This window comes from Oncorhynchus nerka, linkage group LG22 (assembly GCF_034236695.1).
Source record: "Oncorhynchus nerka isolate Pitt River linkage group LG22, Oner_Uvic_2.0, whole genome shotgun sequence".
Taxonomy (NCBI): domain Eukaryota; kingdom Metazoa; phylum Chordata; class Actinopteri; order Salmoniformes; family Salmonidae; genus Oncorhynchus; species Oncorhynchus nerka.
In genome coordinates this window covers 33,934,191-33,955,898 of record NC_088417.1, presented here as the reverse complement: position 1 = coordinate 33,955,898, position 21,708 = coordinate 33,934,191, and the positions used below count along the sequence as shown (strand labels likewise).

Here is a 21,708-nt window from a genome sequence, read left to right as displayed (position 1 = left end):
CAAAACTCTCTGAGATGTAGCCGATATGTACTATTTTACACCTGGGGTTGCTATACATTACCATTAACCATTTTATAAAAGAATCAACTAAATTGAAAAAAATCCAGGCATTTATAAATACAATTGAGTCTTACTTTATCAAAGACCTTTTCAAAATCCGCTATAAATATCAGGCCTGGCTTTTTAGTTGTTTTACGATGTTCTTTTACTTCTAGTAGTTGTCATATATTATCTCCAATTCATCGTCCATGCAAAAAAACCTGTCTGCTCAGTATGAACAATACTTGGTAAAACATTTTTAATTCTGAGTGCTATGCATTTCGCTTGTATTTTTGCATCACAACATTGAAGTGTAAGGGGCCTCCAGTTTTTAAGATAGACTGGATCTTTATATTTGCCATCTGGGTCTCCTTTTAATAATAGTGAAATCAGACCTTCCCACTGAGTACCTGGCAGACTACCATTTCTATAGGAGTAGTTCAAATAAGCTAATAATGGAGCTTTGAGTATATTAAAAAAGGCCATATATATCTCCACCTGTATGCCATCAAGCCCTGGGTTTTTTTCAGACTGAAAGGATTTAATAGCCTCAAAAGGTTAGTCCTCTGTAATTTTTAAGGTGTTTTAGCAAAGTACATAATGAACTCTTCTCAATTAATATTTGGCCAATCTCTTCCATGCCCACAGACCTTTTGGCATAGCAGGAAATTCAAGTCACTGGCAACCAAGGGATTATGAGTTCAAATCCCAGATGAAGTGTTGTGTGCTCACAATGAAGAATCTTAAAAGAACGTTACTTTTGACCAAAAGTTTCAAGTTCACTCAACAAGTTGTTAAATATAAATTTGCCAGCTTCACTTACTAACTAGGTTGAAGTAACTTTGGATTACGTTTCCTGCAACAATAGGGTGATCAAATGAACATCTGTATTGTTGGGTGTGTCATCATATAGGTAATGTGCACATGCAAAATCCCTAACTTTTTCTACCAGATCTGGGCCAAACAGGTACATTACTTTGTATAGAATGAGTGTACAAAACATGAAGAACACCTGCTCTTTCCATGACATAGACTGACCAGATGAATCCAGGTGAAAGTTATGATCCCTTATTGATGTCACTTGTTAGATTCACTTCAATCAGAGTAGATGAAGGGGATGAGACAGATTAAATAAGTATTTTTAAGCCTTGAGACAATTGAGACATGGATTGTGAATGTGTGCCATTCAGAGGGTGAATGGGCAAGACAATATGTAAGTACCTTTGAAAGGGGTATGGTAGATCCAGGCACACTGGTTTGTGTCAAGAACTGCAATGCTGCTGGGTTTTTCATGCTCAACAGTTTCCCTTGTGTATCAAGAATGGGTCGCCACCCAAAGGACATCCAGCCAACTTGACACAACTGTGGGAAGCATTGGAGTCAACATGAGCCAGCATCCCTGTGGAATGCTTTCGACACCTTGTAGAGTCCATGCCCCTACGAAGTGAGGCTAGGGCGGAACTCAATCGTATTTCGTAATGTTTTGTGCACTCAATGTATATTCAATGTGGGGGGTTTTCTTTGTATTTTATAAGTGCAGTCAGTAAGTGCAGTGATTCCCATCGACTCACTTCATAAACTGTTTTAAAACATTAAATTGTTCTCCCTCAGTGGTCACAATGAATCATTAGCAGTATGTTAGGACTGAACCTGTCCTTTTTATCTTGTCTTGTAGCTGCACACTGACCTGGATAAGGGCGAGAGCGCAGTGAAGTACACTCTCATGGGAGAAGGGGCCGGCTCCATTTTCACCATCGATGCAACGACCGGGGACATCCATGCCTTAAGAAGCCTTGACAGGGAGGTGAAGCCTTACTATACCCTTCGCGCCCAGGCTGTCGATATCGACACAAACAGGCCTCTGGAGCCCGAATCACAGTTTGTGATCAAAGTCCAGGACATCAACGACAATGAGCCGAAGTTTCTGGAAGGCCCGTACACAGCTAGTGTCTCTGAGATGTCACCTGTAGGTAAGATGAAATATCAGATAATACTTTGTGTGGCCTATTCCCTTTATAGTGCACTTCTTTTAACCAGAGCTATGGGCTCTGGTTAAAAGTAGTACACTATGAAGAGAATAGTGTGCCATTTGGAACACAAACAAAATATTATAAAATACGTAATTTACTGTATCTGCTATAACTCTGTAGGGTATGTGGGATGGAAGCATCTCACCTGACCAACATCCAGTGAAATTGCAGAGCACCAAATTCAAAAACAGAAATACTGATTATAAAAATTCAGAAAACAAAACATATTTTACATAGGTATAGATTAACTTCTTGTGAATCCAAACACGGTGTCAGATTTCAAAAAGGCTTTACGGCGAAAGCATACCATGCGATTATTTGAGAACATCACCCAGCAGACAAATCATTACAAACAGTAACCAGCCAAGTAGAACAGTTACACAAGTCAGAAGTAGAGATAAAATGAATCACTAACCTTTGATGATCTTCATATGGTTGCACTCAGAAGACATTATTTTACTAAAAAAATTTAGTTTTGTTCGATAAAGTCTCTCCTTATATCCAAAAACCTTTGTTCGCACGTTTTCTTCAGTAATCCACAGGCTCAAACGCAGTCACAACAGGCAGATAAAAAAATCCAAATTGTATCCGTAAAGTTCATAGAAACATGCCAAACGATGTTTATATTCAATCCGCAGGTTGTTTTTAGCCTAAATAATTGATAATATTTCAAACGGACAATAACGTTGTCAATATAAAAGGTCAACAGGAAAGGCTCGCTCTCGGGATTGCGCATGAAAAAGCTCTGTGACACTGTAGGGTCCAGTCATTCAGACTGGTCTTACTCCCTCATTTTTCAATTTCTAAAGACTGTTGACATCTAGTAGAAGGCATAGGAACTGCAATTTGAGTCCTAAGTCAATAGATACTGTAATGACATTAAATAGAAAACTACAAAAATAAAACAATCTTACTTCCTGGATGGATTTTTCTCAGGTTTTCGCCTGCAATATCAGTTCTGTTATACTCACAGACAGTATTTTAACCTTTATGGAAACCTTAGAGTGTTCTTTATCCAATTATATGCATATCCTAGCTTCTGGGCCTGAGTAGCAGGCAGTTCACTTTGGGCATGCTTTTCATCCGGAGGTGAAAATAGTGCCCCCTACCCTAGAGAAGATAACTTGTCATAGCAAAATAGATGCATTTCTTAGAATGAACAACACTGTATTGTACTGAGGTTAATATCGAGACATAGTAAAAAAATACCATAAGAAAGGGAGTTTTATAATCACAGGTAAACAGGAGGGAGATAGAGAAGAAATGTTGATGTTTCTGTGAGCAAGCCAGTTATGCACAATGTGCCTGAGTACATTGCAGATCGAGGATTGTATTTCCCCCCAGGGAAGGGAGATCAAGGTAATTCAATTTGAGATTGGCTCCTCTTGATCTGAATTGCTATGATTCCCTGGCGAAGAGAACAACAAATCAGATCTCTATAGTGCTCTGAAAGAAATAGTTTAATGGAGCCGGGTACAGTCAATGTACAGGTAATTGCCAAAATAAAGGAAACACTGACATAAAGTGTCTTAATCAGGCATTGGGGCACCACGAGCCACCATAACAGCTAACATTTTGGCATAGATCCTACAGGTGTCTGGAAATCTATTGGAGGGGTGTGAGTGATACCATTCTTCCACGAGAAATTACATCAATTGGTATTTTGTTGATGGTGGTGTAAAACACTGTCTCAGGTGCCACTCCAGAATCTCCCATAAGTGTTCAATTGGGTTGAGATCTGGTGACTGACTGACTGACTGACTGACACACACACACACACGCACACACACACATTTTAAACCCCCTATGCTCCTTTGAGATTCCCCTTTTCAAAGTCACTGAGATCTCTTCTTCTAGCCATGGTAGGTAAAAAAATATATCAACTGGGAATTTTTATACATGAACCTAAGCATGATGGGATGACAATTGATTAAGTAACTTAGGAACCATACCTATGTGGATGCAATTACTTTCAATATACTTTGCATGTCTGGTGTAAGTACTACTTAAGTCGTTTTGGGGGTATATGTAATTTACTTTACTATTTCTATTTTTGACAACTTTTACTTCTACTTCACTACATTCCTAAGGAAAATAGTGTACTTTTTATTCCATACAGTGCCTTGCAAAAGTATTCACACACCTTCACATTTTTCCTATTTTGTTTCATTACAACCTGTAATTTAAATGTATTTTTATTTGGATTTCATGTAATGGACATACACAAAATAGTTCAAAATGGTGAAGTGAAATGAAAAAAACGACTTGTTTAAAAAAAAAAAAAAATTTAAAACTGAAAAGTGGTGCAAAAAAACTATTTAGTCAGCCACCAATTGTCCAAGTCCTCCCACTTAAAAAGATGAGAGAGGCCTGTAATTTTCATCATGGGTACACTTCAACTATGACAGACAAAATTAGGAAGAAAAATCCAGAAAATCACATTGTAGGAATATTAATGCATTTATTTGCAAATTATGGTGGAAAATAAGTATTTGGTCAATAACAAAAGTTTATCTCAATACTTTGTTATATACCCTTTGTTGGCAATGACAGAGGTCAAACGTTTTCTGTAAGTCTTCACAAGGTTTTCACACACTGTTGCTGGTATTTTGGCCATTCCTCCATGCAGATCTCCTCTAGAGCAGTGATGTTTTGGGGCTGTTGCTGGGTAACACGGACTTTCAACTCCCTCCAAAGATTTTCTATGGGGTTGAGATCTGGCGACTGGCTAGGGCACTCCAGGACCTTGAAATGTTTTTACGAAGCCACTCCTTTGTTGCCCGGGCGGTGTGTTTGGGATCATTGTCATGCTGAAAGACCCAGCCACGTTTCATCTTCAATGCCCTTGCTGATGGAAGGAGGTTTTCACTCAAAATCTCACGATACATGGCCCCATTCATTCTTTCCTTTACACGGATCAGTCGTCCTGGTTCCTTTGCAGAAAAACAGACCCAAAGCATGATGTTTCCACCCCCATGCTTCACAGTAGGTATGGTGTTCTTTGGATGCAACTCAGCATTCTTTGTCCTCCAAACACGACGAGTTGAGTTCTTACCAAAAAGTTATATTTTGGTTTCATCTGACCATGTGACATTCTCCCAATCTTCTTCTGGATCATCCAAATGCTCTCTAGCAAACTTCAGACGGGCCTGGGCATGTACTGGCTTAAGGAGGGGGACACGTCTGGCACTGCAGGATTTGAGTCCCTGGCGGCGTAGTGTGTTACTGATGGTAGGCTTTGTTACTTTGGTCCCAGTTCTCTGCAGGTCATTCACTAGGTCCCCCAGTGTGGTTCTGTGATTTTTTTATCTTGATCATTTTGACCCCACGGGGTGAGATCTTGCGTGGAGCCCCAGATCGAAGGAGATTATCAGTGGTCTTGTATGTCTTCCATTTCCTAATAATTGCTCCCACAGTTGATTTCTTCAAACCAAGCTGTTTACCTATTGCAGATTCAGTCTTCCCAGCCTGGTGCAGGTCTACAATTTTGTTTCTGGTGTCCTTTGACAGCTCTTTGGTCTTGGCCATAGTGGAGTTTGGAGTGTGACTGTTTAAGGTTGTGGACAGGTGCCTTTTATCCTGATAACAAGTTCAAACAGGTGCCATTAATACAGGTAACGAGTGGAGGACAGAGGAGCCTCTTAAAGAAGAAGTTACAGGTCCGTGAGAGCCAGAAATCTTGCTTGTTTGTAGGTGACCAAATACTTATTTTCCACCATAATTTGCAAATAAATTCATTAAAAATCCTACAATGTGATTTTCTGGATTTTTTTCTCATTTTATCTGTCATAGTTGAAGTGTACCTATGATGAAAATTACAGGCCTCTCATCTTTTTAAGTGGGAGAATGTGCACAATTGGTGGCTGACTAAATACTTTTTTGCCCCACTGTATATTCACCCCTTTTGCTATGAAGCCCCCAAATACGATCTGGTTCAACCAATTACCTTCATAAGCCAAATAATTAGTTAAATAAAGTCCACCTGTGTGCAATCTAAGTGTCACACGATCTCAGTATATATACACCTGTTCTGAAAGGCCCCAGAGTCTGCAACACCACTAAGCAAGGGCCAACACCAAGGAAGTGGCACTATGAAGACCAAGGAGCTCTCCAAACAGGTCAGGGACAAAGTTGTGGAGAAGTACAGATCAGGGTTAGGTTATAAAATCATTTCCAAAACTTTGAACATCCCACGGATGGACCATTAAATCCATTATAAAAACATGGAAAGAAAATGGCACCACAAGAAACCTTCCAAGAGAGGGCCACCCACCAAAGCTCACAGGCAAGGAGGGCAATAATCAGAGAGGCAACAAAGAGACCCAAGACAACCCTGAAGGAGCTGCAAAGCTCTGCAGCAGATATTGAAGTATCTGTCCATAGGACCACTAAGTCGTACACTCCACAGAGCTGGGCTTTACGGAAGAGTGGCCAGAAGAAAGCCATTTCTTAAAGAAAAAATAAGCAAACACGTTTGTGTCACATCTGATCCTGCCTCGCCCTCTAGTGCTCATCCGGTGTCTCCTTGACCTGCCGCAACTCCCCCAGTGCTATCTACCTCTCCTGTGTGTGTGTGTGTGTGTGTGTGTGTGTGTGTGTGTGTGTGTGTGTGTGTGTGTGTGTGTGTGTGTGTGTGTGATTTTGTGGGCGGAGAAGGGTGTGCTGGAGTCAGAGCAGATCCCCACCAGCAGCAACCTGTTCCATAATCAAGACCTCTACAAGTACTCAGTCCTGCCACTTCCACACTGCCAGATTGTAATCTCTGCCCAGTCAGTCCATGATTCTAGCCGTTTGTTCCAGTTGTGCCTGGTTTCCCAGTTGTGCCTGACTCTTTTTTCCTCTCCACCACAGTTCTGCCTGCTCTGACTCTGGTCCCTGTCTCCAGTCCGACTTCTCGTCAGTCATGCTACTCTGTCCTGGATTCCCCACTCTACGCTCCCTCCGGACCTGCTTACCCTGTCCACACACCTCTCGCTCCAGCCTCAGCCTCCGCACCTGGTTTCCAGCAACCTGCCTGAGCTTTCCCCCGTGTTCAAAACATACCTTGGTTCTCTCATCCCAGTCTCCTTGTCTGAGTGTGCTCTGCGTGACAGTTTGGTGTTTGCTAAAAGGCATGTGGGATAGTCCCCAAACATATGGAAGAATAGACTCTGGTCAGATGAGACTAAAATGCATATTTTTGGCAATCAAGGAAAATGCCATGTCTGGTGCAAACCCAACACCTCTCATCAGACCGAGAACACCATCCCCACAGTGAAGCGTGGTGGTAGCATCATGTTGTGGGGATGTTTTTCATCGGCAGGGACTTGGAAACTGGTCAGAATTGAAGGAATGATGGATGGCTCTAAAAACAGGGACATTTCTGAGGGAAACCTGTTTCAGTCTTCCAGAGATTTCTGGGACGAAGATTCACCATCCAGCAGGACAATGACCCTAAGCATACTGCACAAGCAACACTTGAGTGGTTTAAGGGGAAACATTTAAATGTCTTGGAATGGCCTAGTCAAAGCCCAGACCTCAATCCAATTGAAAATCTGTGGTATGACTTAAAGATTGGTGTACACCTGCGGAACCCGTCCAACTTCAAGGAGCTGTAGCAGTTTTGCCTTGAAGAATGGGCAAAAATCCCAGTGGCCGGATGTGCCAAGCTTATAGAGACATACCCCAAGAGACTTGCAGCTGTAATTGCTGCAAATGCTGGCTCTACAAAGTATTGATTTTGGCGGGGTTAACTGCCTTGTTCAGGGTATATATTATTTTGCATTTTCAAAGTTGTAGGCATGTTGTGTAAATCAAATTATACAAACCCCCCAAACATCTATTTTAATTCCAGGTTGTAAGGCAACAAAATAGGAAAAATTCCAAGGGGGTCGAATACTTTTGCAAGCCGCTGTACATTTTCCCTGACACCCAAAAGCACTTGTTTCACTTTGGATGCATAGCAGGACAGAAAATGGTCCAGTTCACATACTTGTCAAGAGAACAACCCTCGTCATCCCTACTGCCTCTGATCTGGCGAACTTTGTAAATAATTTCTGAGTGTTGGAGTGTAAATTTAAAAAACATGAACATCTGGTTGGCTTGATATTACTTTTGATACTTAAGAATATTTGAGCAATTACATTTACTTTTTATACTTAAGTATATTTAAAAAACATGAACATCTGGTTGGCTTGATATTACTTTTGATATTTAAGAATATTTGAGCAATTACATTTACTTAAGTATATTTACAACCAAATACTTTTAGACTTTTACTCAAGTAGGCCCTGCAGTGCCTAGCTCCAATCCTATTCCCCAGGCACTCTCTTTTGATGACTTCTGTAACTGTAATAGCCTTGGTTTCATGCATCTTAACATTAGAAGCCTCCCCCCTAAGTTTGTTTTGTTCACTGCTTTAGCACACTCTGCCAACCCTGATGTCCTAGCCGTGTCTGAATCCTGGCTTAGGAAGACCACCAAAAATTCAAAACCCAAACTACAACATTTTCAGACAAGATAGAACTGCCAAAGGGGGCGGTGTTGCAATCTATTGCAAAGATAGCCTGCAGAGTTCTGTCCTACTATCCAGGGCTGTACCCAAACAATTTGAACTTCTACTTTTAAAAACCCACCTCTCTAAAAACAAGTCTCTCACCGTTGCCGCCTGCTATAGACCACCCTCTGCCCCCAGCTGTGCTCTGGACACCATATGTGAACTGATTGCCCCCCATCTATCTTCAGAGCTCGTGCTGCTAGGCGACCTAAACTGGAACATGCTTAACACCCCAGCCATCCTACATTCTAAGCTTGATGCCCTCAATCTCACACAAATTATCAATGAACCTACCAGGTACCTCCCCAAAGCCTTAAACACGGGCACCCTCATAGATATCATCCTTACCAACTTGCCCTCTAAATACACCTCTGCTCTCTTCAACCAAGATCTCAGCGATCACTGCCTCATTGCCTGCATCCGTAATGGGTCAGCGGTCAAACGACCTCCACTCATCACTGTCAAACGCTCCCTGAAACACTTCAGCGAGCAGGACTTTCTAATCGACCTGGCCGGGGTATCCTGGAAGGATACTGATCTCATCCCAACAGTAGAGGATGCCTGGTTATTTTTTTTAAATGCCTTCCTAACCATCTTAAATAAGCATGCCCCATTCAAGAAATTTAGAACCAGGAACAGATATAGCCCTTGGTTCTCCCCAGACCTGACTGCCCTTAACCAACACAAAAACATCCTATGGCGTTCTGCATTAGCATCGAACAGCCCCCGTGATATGCAGCTGTTCAGGGAAGCTAGAAACCATTACATACAGGCAGTTAGAAAAGCCAAGGCTAGCTTTTTCAAGCAGAAATTTGCTTCCTGCAACACTAACTCAAAAAAGTTCTGGGACACTGTAAAGTCCAAAGAGAATAGGAACACCTCCTCCCAGCTGCCCACTGCACTGAATATAGGAAACACTGTCACCACTGATAAATCCACTATAATTGAGAATTTCAATAAGCATTTTTCTACGGCTGGCCATGCTTTCCACCTGGCTACTCCTACCCCGGTCAACAGCACTGCACCCCCCACAGCAACTCGCCCAAGCTTTCCCCATTTCTCCTTCTCCCAACGCCAGTCAGCTGATGTTCAGAAAGAGCTGCAACATCTGTACCCCTACAAATTCAGCTGGGTTAGACAATCTGGACCCTTTCTTTCTAAAATTATGTGCCGAAATTGTTGCCACCCCTATTACTAGCCTGTTCAACCTCTCTTTCATGTCGTCTGAGATTTCCAAAGATTGGAAAGCAGCTGCGGTTTTCCCCCTCTTCAAAGGGGGGGACACTCTTGACCCAAACTGCTACAGACCTATATCTATCCTACCCTGCCTTTCTAAGGTCTTCGAAAGCCAAGTCAACTAACAGATTACTGACCATTTTGAATCTCACCATACCTTCTCTGCTATACAATCTAGTTTCAGAGCTGGTCATGGGTGCACCTCAGCCACGCTCAAGGTCGTAAACGATATCTTAACCGCCATCGAAAAGAAACATTACTGTGCTGCCGTATTCATTGATCTGGCCAAGGCTTTCGACTCTGTCAATCACCACATCCTCATCGGCAGACTCGACAGCCTTGGTTTCTCAAATGATTGCCTTGCCTGGTTCACCAACTACCTCTCTGATAGAGTTCAGTGTGTCAAATCGGAGGGTCTGCTGTCCGGACCTCTGGCAGTGTCTATGGGGGTGCCACAAGGTTCAATTCTTGGACGGACTCTCTTCTCTGAATACATCAATGATGTCGCTCTTGCTGCTGGTGAGTCTCTGATCCACCTCTACGCAGACGACACCATTCTGTATACTTCTGTCCCTTTGGACACTGTGTTAACAACCCTCCAGGCAAGCTTCAATGCCATACAACTCTCCTTCCGTGGCCTCCAATTGCTCTTAAATACAAGTAAAACTAAATGCATGCTCTTCAACCGATCGCTGCCTGCACCTGCCCGCCTGTCCAACATCACTACTCTGGACGGCTCTGACTTAGAATACGTGGACAACTACAAATACCTAGGTGTCTGGTTAGACTGTAAACTCTCCTTCCAGACCCACATCAAACATCTCCAATCCAAAGTTAAATCTAGAATTGGCTTCCTATTTCGCAACAAAGCATCCTTCACTCATGCTGCCAAACATACCCTTGTAAAGCTGACCATCCTACCAATCCTCAACTTCGGCGATGTCATTTACAAAATAGCCTCCAATACCCTACTCAACAAACTGGATGCAGTCTATCACAGTGCAATCCGTTTTGTCACCAAAGCCCCATATAATACCCACAATTGCGACCTGTACGCTCTCGTTGGCTGGCCCTCGCTTCATACCCGTCGCCAAACCCACTGGCTCCATGTCATCTACAAGACCCTGCTAGGTAAAGTCCCCACTTATCTCAGCTCGCTGGTCACCATAGCATCACCCACCTGTAGCACGCGCTCCAGCAGGTATATCTCTCTGGTCACCCCCAAAACCAATTCTTTCTTTTGCCGCCTCTCCTTCCAGTTCTCTGCTGCCAATGACTGGAACGAACTACAAAAATCTCTGAAACTGGAAACACTTATCTCCCTCACTAGCTTTAAGCACCAACTGTCAGAGCAGCTCACAGATTACTGCACCTGTACATAGCCCACCTATAATTTAGCCCAAACAACTACCTCTTTCCCTACTGTATTTATTTTATTTAGTTATTTATTTTGCCCCTTTGCACCCCATTATTTTTATTTCTACTTTGTACATTCTTCCACTGCAAATCTACCATTCCAGTTTTTTACTTGCTATATTGTATTTACTTTGCCACCTTGGCCTTTTCTTGCCTTTACCTCCCTTATCTCACCTCATTTGCTCACACCGTATATAGACTTCTTTATACTGTATTATTGACTGTATGTTTGTTTTACTCCATGTGTAACTCTGTGTCGTTGTATGTGTCAAACTGCTTTGCTTTATCTTGGCCAGGTCGCAATTGTAAATGAGAACTTGTTCTCAACTTGCCTACCTGGTTAAATAAAGGCGAAATAAAAAAAATAAAAAATAAAAGTAATATTTTACTGGGTTACTTTCACTCATTTTTCCACCACTGCTTTGCATCCCTCATTTACTCAAGAGTTTCCTTCATTTTGGCAGTTACCTGTAAACTCCACACACAAACTGTGCTCTAAATCCGCATGGTCCCTTTCAAGCTAATCAACAAAAAAAAATCATTCTACAACTCACTGCAGGGAAACAAAGATGGAAGGCACTGAAGCAGACCTTAGTCTCTGTGTGTTGTGTTTTTTTTTGAGAATTTAGGACCTGCCTGCGAAATAACTATTTCCTTTAAAGATGCAATATGTAACTTTTTGGGCAACCCATCCAAATTCACATACAAAATGTGTGTCATGGTTCTGTCATTCTCATTGAAAGCAGTTTCAGTTTAGTACACCAGCTTTAAACTGCTGAAAATACAATATTTTGACTTATTGAAAATACATTTCACAGTGGTTTAGATGGTACAAGGATTCTGTACACTATACATTGCTTGCTTTGTCACAAACTGAAATTAGGTGAACTATTCAAATGTTATTGCACATTTAAATGAGGGATTGAGCATGCTTTAGAAATAATACTTATTTTCAGATTATTCTGTAGTCACTGTTGACAATTTAGCGACTTTGTCCTATATTTAGCGAGTTCAACTACTTTTCAGGCTGCCTTTGGGGAGTTTTGACACAGAGGGTTTCTATGGTTTGATAGCATTTAGCAACTTTTCCCACTCAGTTCTGATGCAAACAAGAGTGGGAGAAGCTGTCTGAGCAACAGAAATCACAGCAACAGCGCACACACAGGCAGAGAAGAACAAGGGAAGGGGGTGTAAGGTGTCGTAAAAATCTTCCCCGTGTGAAATAGTTCAAAATCGTTTTGATTGTGTTCTGATTGTGATGTCATGCTGCAAAATCTCTCCCAGCGTGAAAATGTTCCCAGTTCAATAATTGCACGCACATCTCTTTATATGGATGGCTGAGCTCATGCTGCTGTTTCTCTCACATCCTCCCTCGAGCTCAAAAACTGTGCTAGTGGACACGCGCATTTGCTTCATACATCTGCCAATCAATGGTGGCCAGGAGTATTGAAGTTTGTATCAGAAGCTTGTTGAGATGTGAGATCAGCATATAAATACCAGGACTTGCAAGTCAAAGTGCTGAGGGTTGATGTGAGGAGATTATTTGCGATTGCAAAGACTTGGGCGCTACGTTTTTGAAGGACAGTGCATACATATATTTGTTAGTTAGCTAGGTGTACAAACAAGTTAAAACTGCACGCCTCTGAGAACAAGCCATCTCAACCAGTTTACAGCTAATCATGCTCATTAGCTAGCTAAATCAAGGTCGTGGGGGTGTGAAAGAAAAATCTGCACGAGCTCAGACATCCACACAAAAGCACATGCAATTATTGAGTGGGAACATTTTCACGCTGTGAAAGTTTTTACAACATGACTTCACAATCACAACACAATCAGAACGATTGGGAGCTATTTCACTCTTGGAAGATTTTTACATTACATGCGGATGGAGAGGGGCAAAAAACACTATGTCGGGGACAGCAGCTGTGCCTTCATTGCAGCAACACGTGATTTATTTTTATTTATTTAACCAGGCAAGTTAGTTAAGAACAAATTCTTATTTTCAATGACGGCCTAGGAACAGTGGATAACTGCCTGTTCAGGGGCAGAACGACAGATTAGTACCTTATCAGCTCGGGGGTTTGAACTTGCAACCTTCCGGTTCCTAGCCCAACGCTCTAACCACTAGGTTACCCTGCCGACCCCCGATCTAGCGACTTCCAGTGACAAATCATGTAGCCAATTGCGGATCTCCCTGGCAACACTGTCTGCAGTGTGTGTGATAAATGGTTCAATAGGGTGTTTATGGAGCTTGTGCCTGAGAAAAATAGGAATCACTGCTAATTACATGAATGAAATGAATGGAACTGATAGGCCTTCCTTAGGGAAATGGGTGTGGATTCAAAACACCAATTAAAACTGTAGTTTTATTTTCAAAGAATATTAATAAGGAACTGGAATGAGCCAAGTTAAAAAGTGGTGCATAGCTATTATTAATACATTTTAAACCAAGCACTCGTATTTGAAAGCTTTATGGAAATAGAGGTGTTTCTTAAAGGATTGCATCACTAAAATGCACAAACAAAAACATGAATACAGCACATGCTGATAAACCAGCACAAACTGCCTAGTTGTAAATGAGTGTTTAACCAATAGCATTGGCATAGCAGTAATAGAGCGTGTAGAGCATCTCAGCTACATTCTACCCGGATGTGTGGTGCAGGGTTTAATCTCTCTCACCTAATATTTTAATACAATTGTTACCATCTGCTCACAGCGCAAAGCCTGTTTAATAAAGGCTTGTTACAGCCAAATAAAAGATTAGCATGTGTCAATGGCCATTTGTGCATGTAGCTTCTCTTGGATGTCCACCAGCAGATAGTCCCAGCCTGTACATATGGAATAAAACAGAGAAATCTCATTTGGCCACAGGCGTGGTTTTATTGAGCTTATAGATACAATAATTGGATTTGTTGGTAGGTTTACATGCTTCTGTGGAGACGGTGGATAATTGCAATTGGTGTTTTAGATTGAAGCTTCAGTAATTACAGAGGATGAGCCCATACTTCTATAACAAGTAATTACTCTGTTCCTGGTACAGCAGGAAGTTTGGATGGCTGCCATCCTGTTTCCTATTCCTGCTGTGCATGGCTCTTTGTTTCCATAATGGAGGCAATGTCTAATGAATGCGTGTCTGAGCAGCCATTTTACCCCTGATGTATGTTTCGGCTAAGCATCCACTTAGCTGCAAATGTATATTTCACATAGTGAATAATTCAACGTTCCAATGTTCCACACTCATCTTCTATCATATCCTCTTCACACATTAGTCTAAGTGACTCTGTCCTAAATGGTCCCTATTCGCTACATAGTGAACTACTTTTGACCTGAGCCCTGCTCAAAAATAGTGCACTTTATAGGGAATAAGAGTGCAGTTTGGGAGGCATACGTGGTGGCACAAGCTACTAAACTGGATGAAAACTATGCCATAAAAAATGACCCCATCTGAATGTTATAAATGTGTTTGTATGTTTTACAGGGAGCTATGTGATGCAGGTGACAGCCACAGATGCAGATGACCCTACCTACGGAAACAGTGCCAGGGTGGTCTACAGCATCCTCCATGGCCAGCCATACTTCTCTGTTGATCCCAAGACAGGTAAATAAGATGGGCAACGTCAGTCAGAAATGGGTCTAATTTGGTACTTGTGGTTACTCTTTACATAATTGTATATGGCATTTAAAGTACACTTCTATCCAAAGAAACTTACCGTTTTTATGTACATGTGGTCCTGGGAAGCACCGTGCTCGAACTGAGCCACGTAGGACCCATATGTTGGTCGATGTTGAATGCTGTTTTGTTTGGGATTGTGTTAACTATTATCCAGCTTTGTTTGAAATGACAAAAAGGCATAGTAATTATCTGAAAAAAAAAGAAGAAGAATGAGTTTCCAAATGCTGTAATAATCGAATAGGTGGGCGTATATTCTAACTGATTAGTATTGACAAAGTGTTTTCTTGAATTTAATTATACATTATTGATCCGATTAAACAAATGAGTGAGATATCTTGATTTGATTACATTGTAGCTGGCCAGGGCAATGGATTAGAAACAGTGGCAAGCTAAAGTTCCTTAAGTTCCTTTATGGTGGACCACATTTCCATCCACATTTTTTAAAGTCACACTATTAAAAAAAAAACACAGGATGTTTTGGTGCAACTTTATAAATGTCAACAGTTAATCTGTTCGTTTGACATGGTGGGATCTTTTTGTATCTGTAAAATGAATGTGTGAAATGGAGGTTGAACCGCCTTTATGCTCCATTATTGATATGATAACAATCATATCGAAGTAAACTTGTAGTCACGCGATGATATGGTGTATGGTCCTCCCACTATGAAACAATGCCGTTTATTAGGTTACAGATGAAATAAGTTACGATGAACTTCACATGGTGGTGAAAGTGGATAGTGATCTTGATGCTCCTTTCCAATAAATACTGAGGGTCTTATTCTGGTGACATGATGATTGATGCTTGACTGCCATTTGGCCCCCCAAAATATTCTCGCTCTTATCCATAATAATCTCATCATGCACACTAGCCTATCTGCAGCCAACCTGGTCTCGTAAAGTAGAGGTAACATAGTAAATATAAATCCTGGACACTCAATTTAGTACGATATGTTACATTTGGTATGGTTACTTAATGCGGGGTGGGTGGATGTATAAGCCGAATATCTAGCAACCCAAAGGTTGCAAGTTCCAATCTTATCATGGACTACTTTAGCATGTTAGCTAATTAGCAACTTTTCAACTACTTACTACTTTTTAGCTACTTTGAACTACTTAGCATGTTAGCTAACCCTTCTCCAAACCCTAACTGTTTTAGCTAACCCTTCCCCTAATCCTAATATGAATCATTTTAGCTAACCCTAACCTTAACCCTTTAACCTAACTCCTAAACTTGACCATAACCTTAACCCCTAACCATAACCCCTAGCCTAGTTCATGTTAGCCAGCTAGCTAATATTAGCCACCTAGCTAGAATTCGGAACATAACATACGTATTTGCAAATTCATCATATATTGTACGATTTGCAAATTCATAACATATAATCATACAAAATAGGTGATGGACATCCACAGATTAATATATACCATGTGAAATGTAACATATCATACTAAAGGGAGTGTCCCAGATTTACATATGGAATAATGCGAAATGCTCTGAGACCAGGCTGCAGTGCACAGCCTACCCACACTGTATCTGCGAGCTGTTGGCTGGAGCACACGTGCCAAGACCAGAGTAGGCACATTTGCTATTTAACAGATATACAGTAGTGACAAAACTATTGGTAGAGTTTAACTTTTTTATTTTTATTCAGCATATGAAAATTTAAGCAAACTTTTTTTTGTATAGATCGTTGACAAAACAATTACAATTAAATCAATTTTAAGCCCACTTTGTAACACAACAACACGTGGAGAGAAAAAAATGTAAAGTGTGTGAATACTTTCTGAAGGAACTCTAATTAAATTCAATATGCGTGCAATGCACATTACTTTGTCCTCTGTAAAAATGTAAATTCAACTAGAAAAGGACATTTCTTACAGAAAATGTGTGTGCTTGCTTGTCTTAAAGTATTTTTGTGTGAAATAGTAGTAGTGGTAGTGCTAGTGGTACTGACTGCAGAAGTAATGGTAGTGGCTTGGCATCTATGACCGTGCCAAAGGATCAGCACCTCTCCGACCCTGCACGCTCCAGTTGTCATGTGTGTCCGGGAGCTAGCTTGTGCCAGTGATCATCAATCTTATAATAGACAGCTAACTGTCGAGACCCCTACAACCCTCTTACAGTATGTATTTGATGTAGCCTAATGGTCGATACAGTTTCTACTTCTTATCAGTGTGTTCAAAGGTCTAATTGTCTGTGTTATAATTTAGATTTGTATTATGTCTTTTGAAAGCAAGTGAAAGAAAATGAATGTATGTCACAGAAAAGGGAGGGAAAAAAATAAAAGGAAAACATGATAACCATTTCCAACGTGATATCAGAGGGAGAAAGGGAATGGGGAGAATCTATCGCAGATTATGCCTTGCCTCCCTGGAGAATATACAGAACACACACTGTGACTGTATTTCAAACCTGATGGTGAAAAAATCCAACTGTTAAAACAAATGTTTCCCACGCTGAGCCTGCCACTACATACATCAACGCAGCTGAACAAACAAGCAGGAGAGAGAGAAAAAAGAAAGGGGAAAGTGGGGGAGGGAATCACATGCCTTAATCACCATGCACTTCACAGCATCATCCCTCCCTGTTAGAGCCGGCATTCAAAAAAGATGAGAAGAATGTCAAAAAACAACATCCTTTGTTGCACTCGCAGAAGACAGGATTTGAGGATCAAATGTGAAATCCATCCTATTCATATTACGAATGGGGGAATAAGAGAATAGGAAATGTACATCTTGCCACATTTCTATCCCTTCTATCATGCTGACATCCTCCTAGCTGACCTGGCCATTACTTGGCTATATTTCCTCTGATGTCAAGGTCCCCCAGACCCTCTGGTGAATCATTATAAAGCCTCACTTAGTTCAGTATTGAATGTCAAGTGTCTCCACTTGGTGAAATGACCTCTATTTCTATATATCACAGCCTTGACTTCAGGCACCTCTAAGTATAGGTTCTTTCTAATGGGGCTGCTACACTGTAAAACGTAATGTTGCCTTTTAGTTGTTACTCAACTGAAAAATACTGAAATTGTTAATTGTGTAAAAATATTTTTCAACAAAAACGTGTGTTATCCTACAACCTTCAATGACTTGTTGCGTAAACTTCACACTTTTAGACAAATCAATGTGCTTCAGCTGTTTGTTTTTTGTTGTGCTGACAAAGCTACACTGTTAGCAATTGCTATAGATTTTATGATATGGATACTTGTATGGTACTGTATTACTGTTTTGCTGTGTATTTGCTGTCAATCGCAATGTACTTGGTTACTTTTTGGACCGTCCTGTAAATTATCTTAATATGCTTCACTTGCAATTACAGTTATTATTATAGGGTATTTCAGATGTGCTTACGGCACACACTGTTAAAAATAATTTATAATTTTAAAGTACTTCACCGGCTACATAGTTTCGGTGAAAATACAGTGAATATGCAACTACTATTGTATTTTTACAGTTAAACTTTATTTTCAAAAATAAGTTTACAAAAACATACTGTATTTTTACTGTCAAATTAAGTTGTTATTGCTGTAAAATGACAGCAGGGATGGTAGGACTCAACAGGCAGTTATTGTAATTGTACAGGAAACATATTACAGTAGAATCTTGTAAAATTCTATACTGTGAGTACATTTTACACTCAACATCATGGGAATTGAACTTACAACCTCCTGTGATTTTAACCTCTATTCTTCTGGTTGCCAGCAACTAGAATGCCACCAGGTCTGTGGAGCTGACAGAGATTGGCCTGGCAGATTTATTGTCAATAATATATTTCTGCACTTTGCTAAAAAAATATACTCAGAATAAAGTGAATACTTGTCCGATTATCTGACAACACCAACTTAAAAATAGCAGTGCTCAGGGACAATTGACGTAAAGTTTGCATAATCTCCCTGGAGATTTTAACTTGAAACCTCTTGGTCGCGAGTGCATCAATGTTTCTGCAGTGCCTCCAGGTACATATTTATTACCAAGAACATATGTATATATATACATACACACTCTCTAAAAAGGAGTACAGTTAGGATACAGTGTTGTTCCCTGGTGTACACATAAGGTACCTTTAGAGGTACACATATGAGCTTTCATGGTTCTGTTCGGTACCAAATCTGTAGGTATGACAGAGATTGGCCTCAGATGAAGAACACTGTACCCTAATCCTTCTCTGATTTTGCGAGTGAGTGGATACATGTTTGCAGTAACAAATATGTACCTGGTGGCACTGCAGAAACATCAATGCACTCCTGACCAAGAGATTGAAAGTTCAAATCCGAAGAGTTTATGCAAACTTCATGTCAAGTGTCCCAGAGCATTGGTATATGTTGTTGTGGTCAGATAAATGGACAAAGACCTGGTGGTGTAGAAGTTAATTTTCAACCAAATGTTTCTGAGGTCAAATCCCAGATAAGGTTGAGTCTCAAGTGTGCTCATAGTAAGAACTTTACAACAATGTTACTTTTGACTAAAAGTGTCAAGTTCACTCAACAAGTAATTACATCCAAATGTGTCAGTTTCACTCACTTTACTAGGTTGAAATAACTTTAGATTGGACTTGACTTAACATTTTAAGGCGGCAGGGTAACAAGCTTATTTACTTTGACTCAACTATCACACAGCAACCATCAGCCATCCTTCAGAACACATATTAACCCTCACCTTGTCCCTTCTCTATTATCTTGCTTCCAGCTTTCTTCTATTTGGACTGCACAACTTATGATCATAATAGCGCCTAGATGTCAGATGTCATTTTGACGTGTTCTAAAGATATCATGTTGCCATTAGGTATAATAAGGACGGCCTTGCCGAACATGGACCGCGAGGTGAAGGAGCAGTACCAGGTACTTATCCAGGCCAAGGATATGGGAGGTCAGCTGGGAGGTCTGGCTGGGACCACTACCATCAACATCACCCTCAGTGACGTCAATGACAACCCACCAAGGTTTTCCAAAAGTAAGTGAAGGAGGGAGGGGGGTGCTGTTCTGTGTATGACGTTTACTTTAAAGTTCCATGTAAGACATCTGTTAAAAAAGCATGTTGATAATATTGATTTTAATATTCCTGTTTCATTTTTTTATTGTATAATTGCTTATAATGCTGATTCCCACTGGGCAGATATCTATGTTCTTTCCATGTCTTACATATTATATATGATTTACTTGTAGCTTAGTACCTTTCCACGTAAACAGACTTAGGTATTTACCTTCCATTAATCCATTAGTTTTCACTTGCAGTGTTGTTCAACTCAGTGGGAGCTGATGCCTGTAATAAAAAATGTTGGAATTATTTACTTTAAGCCAGCAAACAAATAATTTCAATGGAATAGTTAATCAGTGCAAAACATAAGATTCAGGCCAAACATACAGATTGTGTAATTGTGTAAGATTTTGCTTTTCATTCATTTATTGATCTATGAAAGTCAGCATATTTGAAAAACATCAATGCAACAACTGTGAATATGCATATTTATGAATATTGCCTTTATACATATATTTAAGATCACTCTCCAAAACCCTGTAACTGAATATGAAAGGTTAATGGAATACTACAAACATGCAATTGTGACTGAGTATTCTGCTCTGGGGACTCATTTATAAACATTACATAGGCACAAGAAAACGACGCCACTTTCTAAGCTAACTTTGGGATTTATAAAAAAACTAACTTGACAGGAGAATATGCGGTCCTCCACGGACACTTTGACGCATACTTATGCACATAAACTGGAGTAATGAAAAACTGCGACTCCGATGGCGGAAGGATGAAACACTTTGAAATTGAAACCATTGTGTGAAATAAATCAAAATATTACCTCTCACGTATTATATATGAAGAGTTCCCTGGAGTGCACACAAAAAAAACGCATGATTTAGGGTAATAAATACAAATCGAAATATGGTTTGCAACAAAAAAAAAACTAAAATATGTTGTCCAGTTTAATTGAGAATCATATTTAATTGGCTCTGTAATTATTAAACAATACTTGCATGTTATGAAATGTATTCTCATAAATAAAAAGGTGAATAGTAGGACAAATTACATTTAAACTGATGTCGTTTTCGATACCTCAGGCGGGCAGATACGAGTGCACATGTCGTTATCACATGTTTGTTGCGCAGAACTGTCAATGTGATCATGACCCAGTCATTGTCAGTTACAATCAGGGTAATTACCACACCTGAAGGTGTTACGTAATTGGGTAGCTTTGACAATCAAACGGGTGGGTATAAAAAGGCATGCAATTACACTGCGTGATGATGCACAATGGCTGCTTTGGCACTGTTGGAAGATTTGGCGAATGGAAGAATTCGGAGAGAGCGAATTCTCAGAGACAAGCAAGATTTACTTGCCAATGATTAGTGGCTTATGAGCCGGTTCCGATTACCAAGAGTGGTTCTCTTGGATGTCTGTGCTGTAGTGTGCCCAGCTTTACAGAGAAGCACCTGCAGAAACCAAGCCGTGCCTGTCACACTTCAACTCCTTGGCAACCTCGTTAATAGCGTTGATGGTGTCGCTCTGCGTTTGCAGGACTGCATCTGTGAGGACACGGCCGCTGGAGGGTTGTGACGCATAAGGTGCTGTGGAGATGCTGGGGCTGGACGCACTCAGCTCCTACTAAGCTGCAGCACCACCGACCTCAGTGGAACACGCAGCGACTAAAAACAATCGAAAATGTCACAATTGTTTATGTAAATAAATGTGTAAACTCTAATGCATTTGATTTACTCTTTTCAAACGAGGGAATACTAATTACATACCTGGATCATACGGTGCATCTT

General features: G+C 40.6%; 1 protein-coding gene across 1 annotated transcript in view; it reads left to right on the top strand.

Annotated features, from left to right (window-relative positions):
- LOC115105116 (cadherin-12-like) overlaps positions 1-21,708 on the top strand; it is a 198,730-nt gene that overhangs the window by 112,190 nt on the left and 64,832 nt on the right. Inside the window, exons 3-5 of the mRNA XM_029626751.2 lie at positions 1,715-2,009; positions 14,735-14,854; positions 19,715-19,882. Of these exons, the coding sequence (XP_029482611.1) occupies positions 1,715-2,009; positions 14,735-14,854; positions 19,715-19,882 (583 nt within the window). The remainder of the gene's footprint in view (positions 1-1,714; positions 2,010-14,734; positions 14,855-19,714; positions 19,883-21,708) is intronic.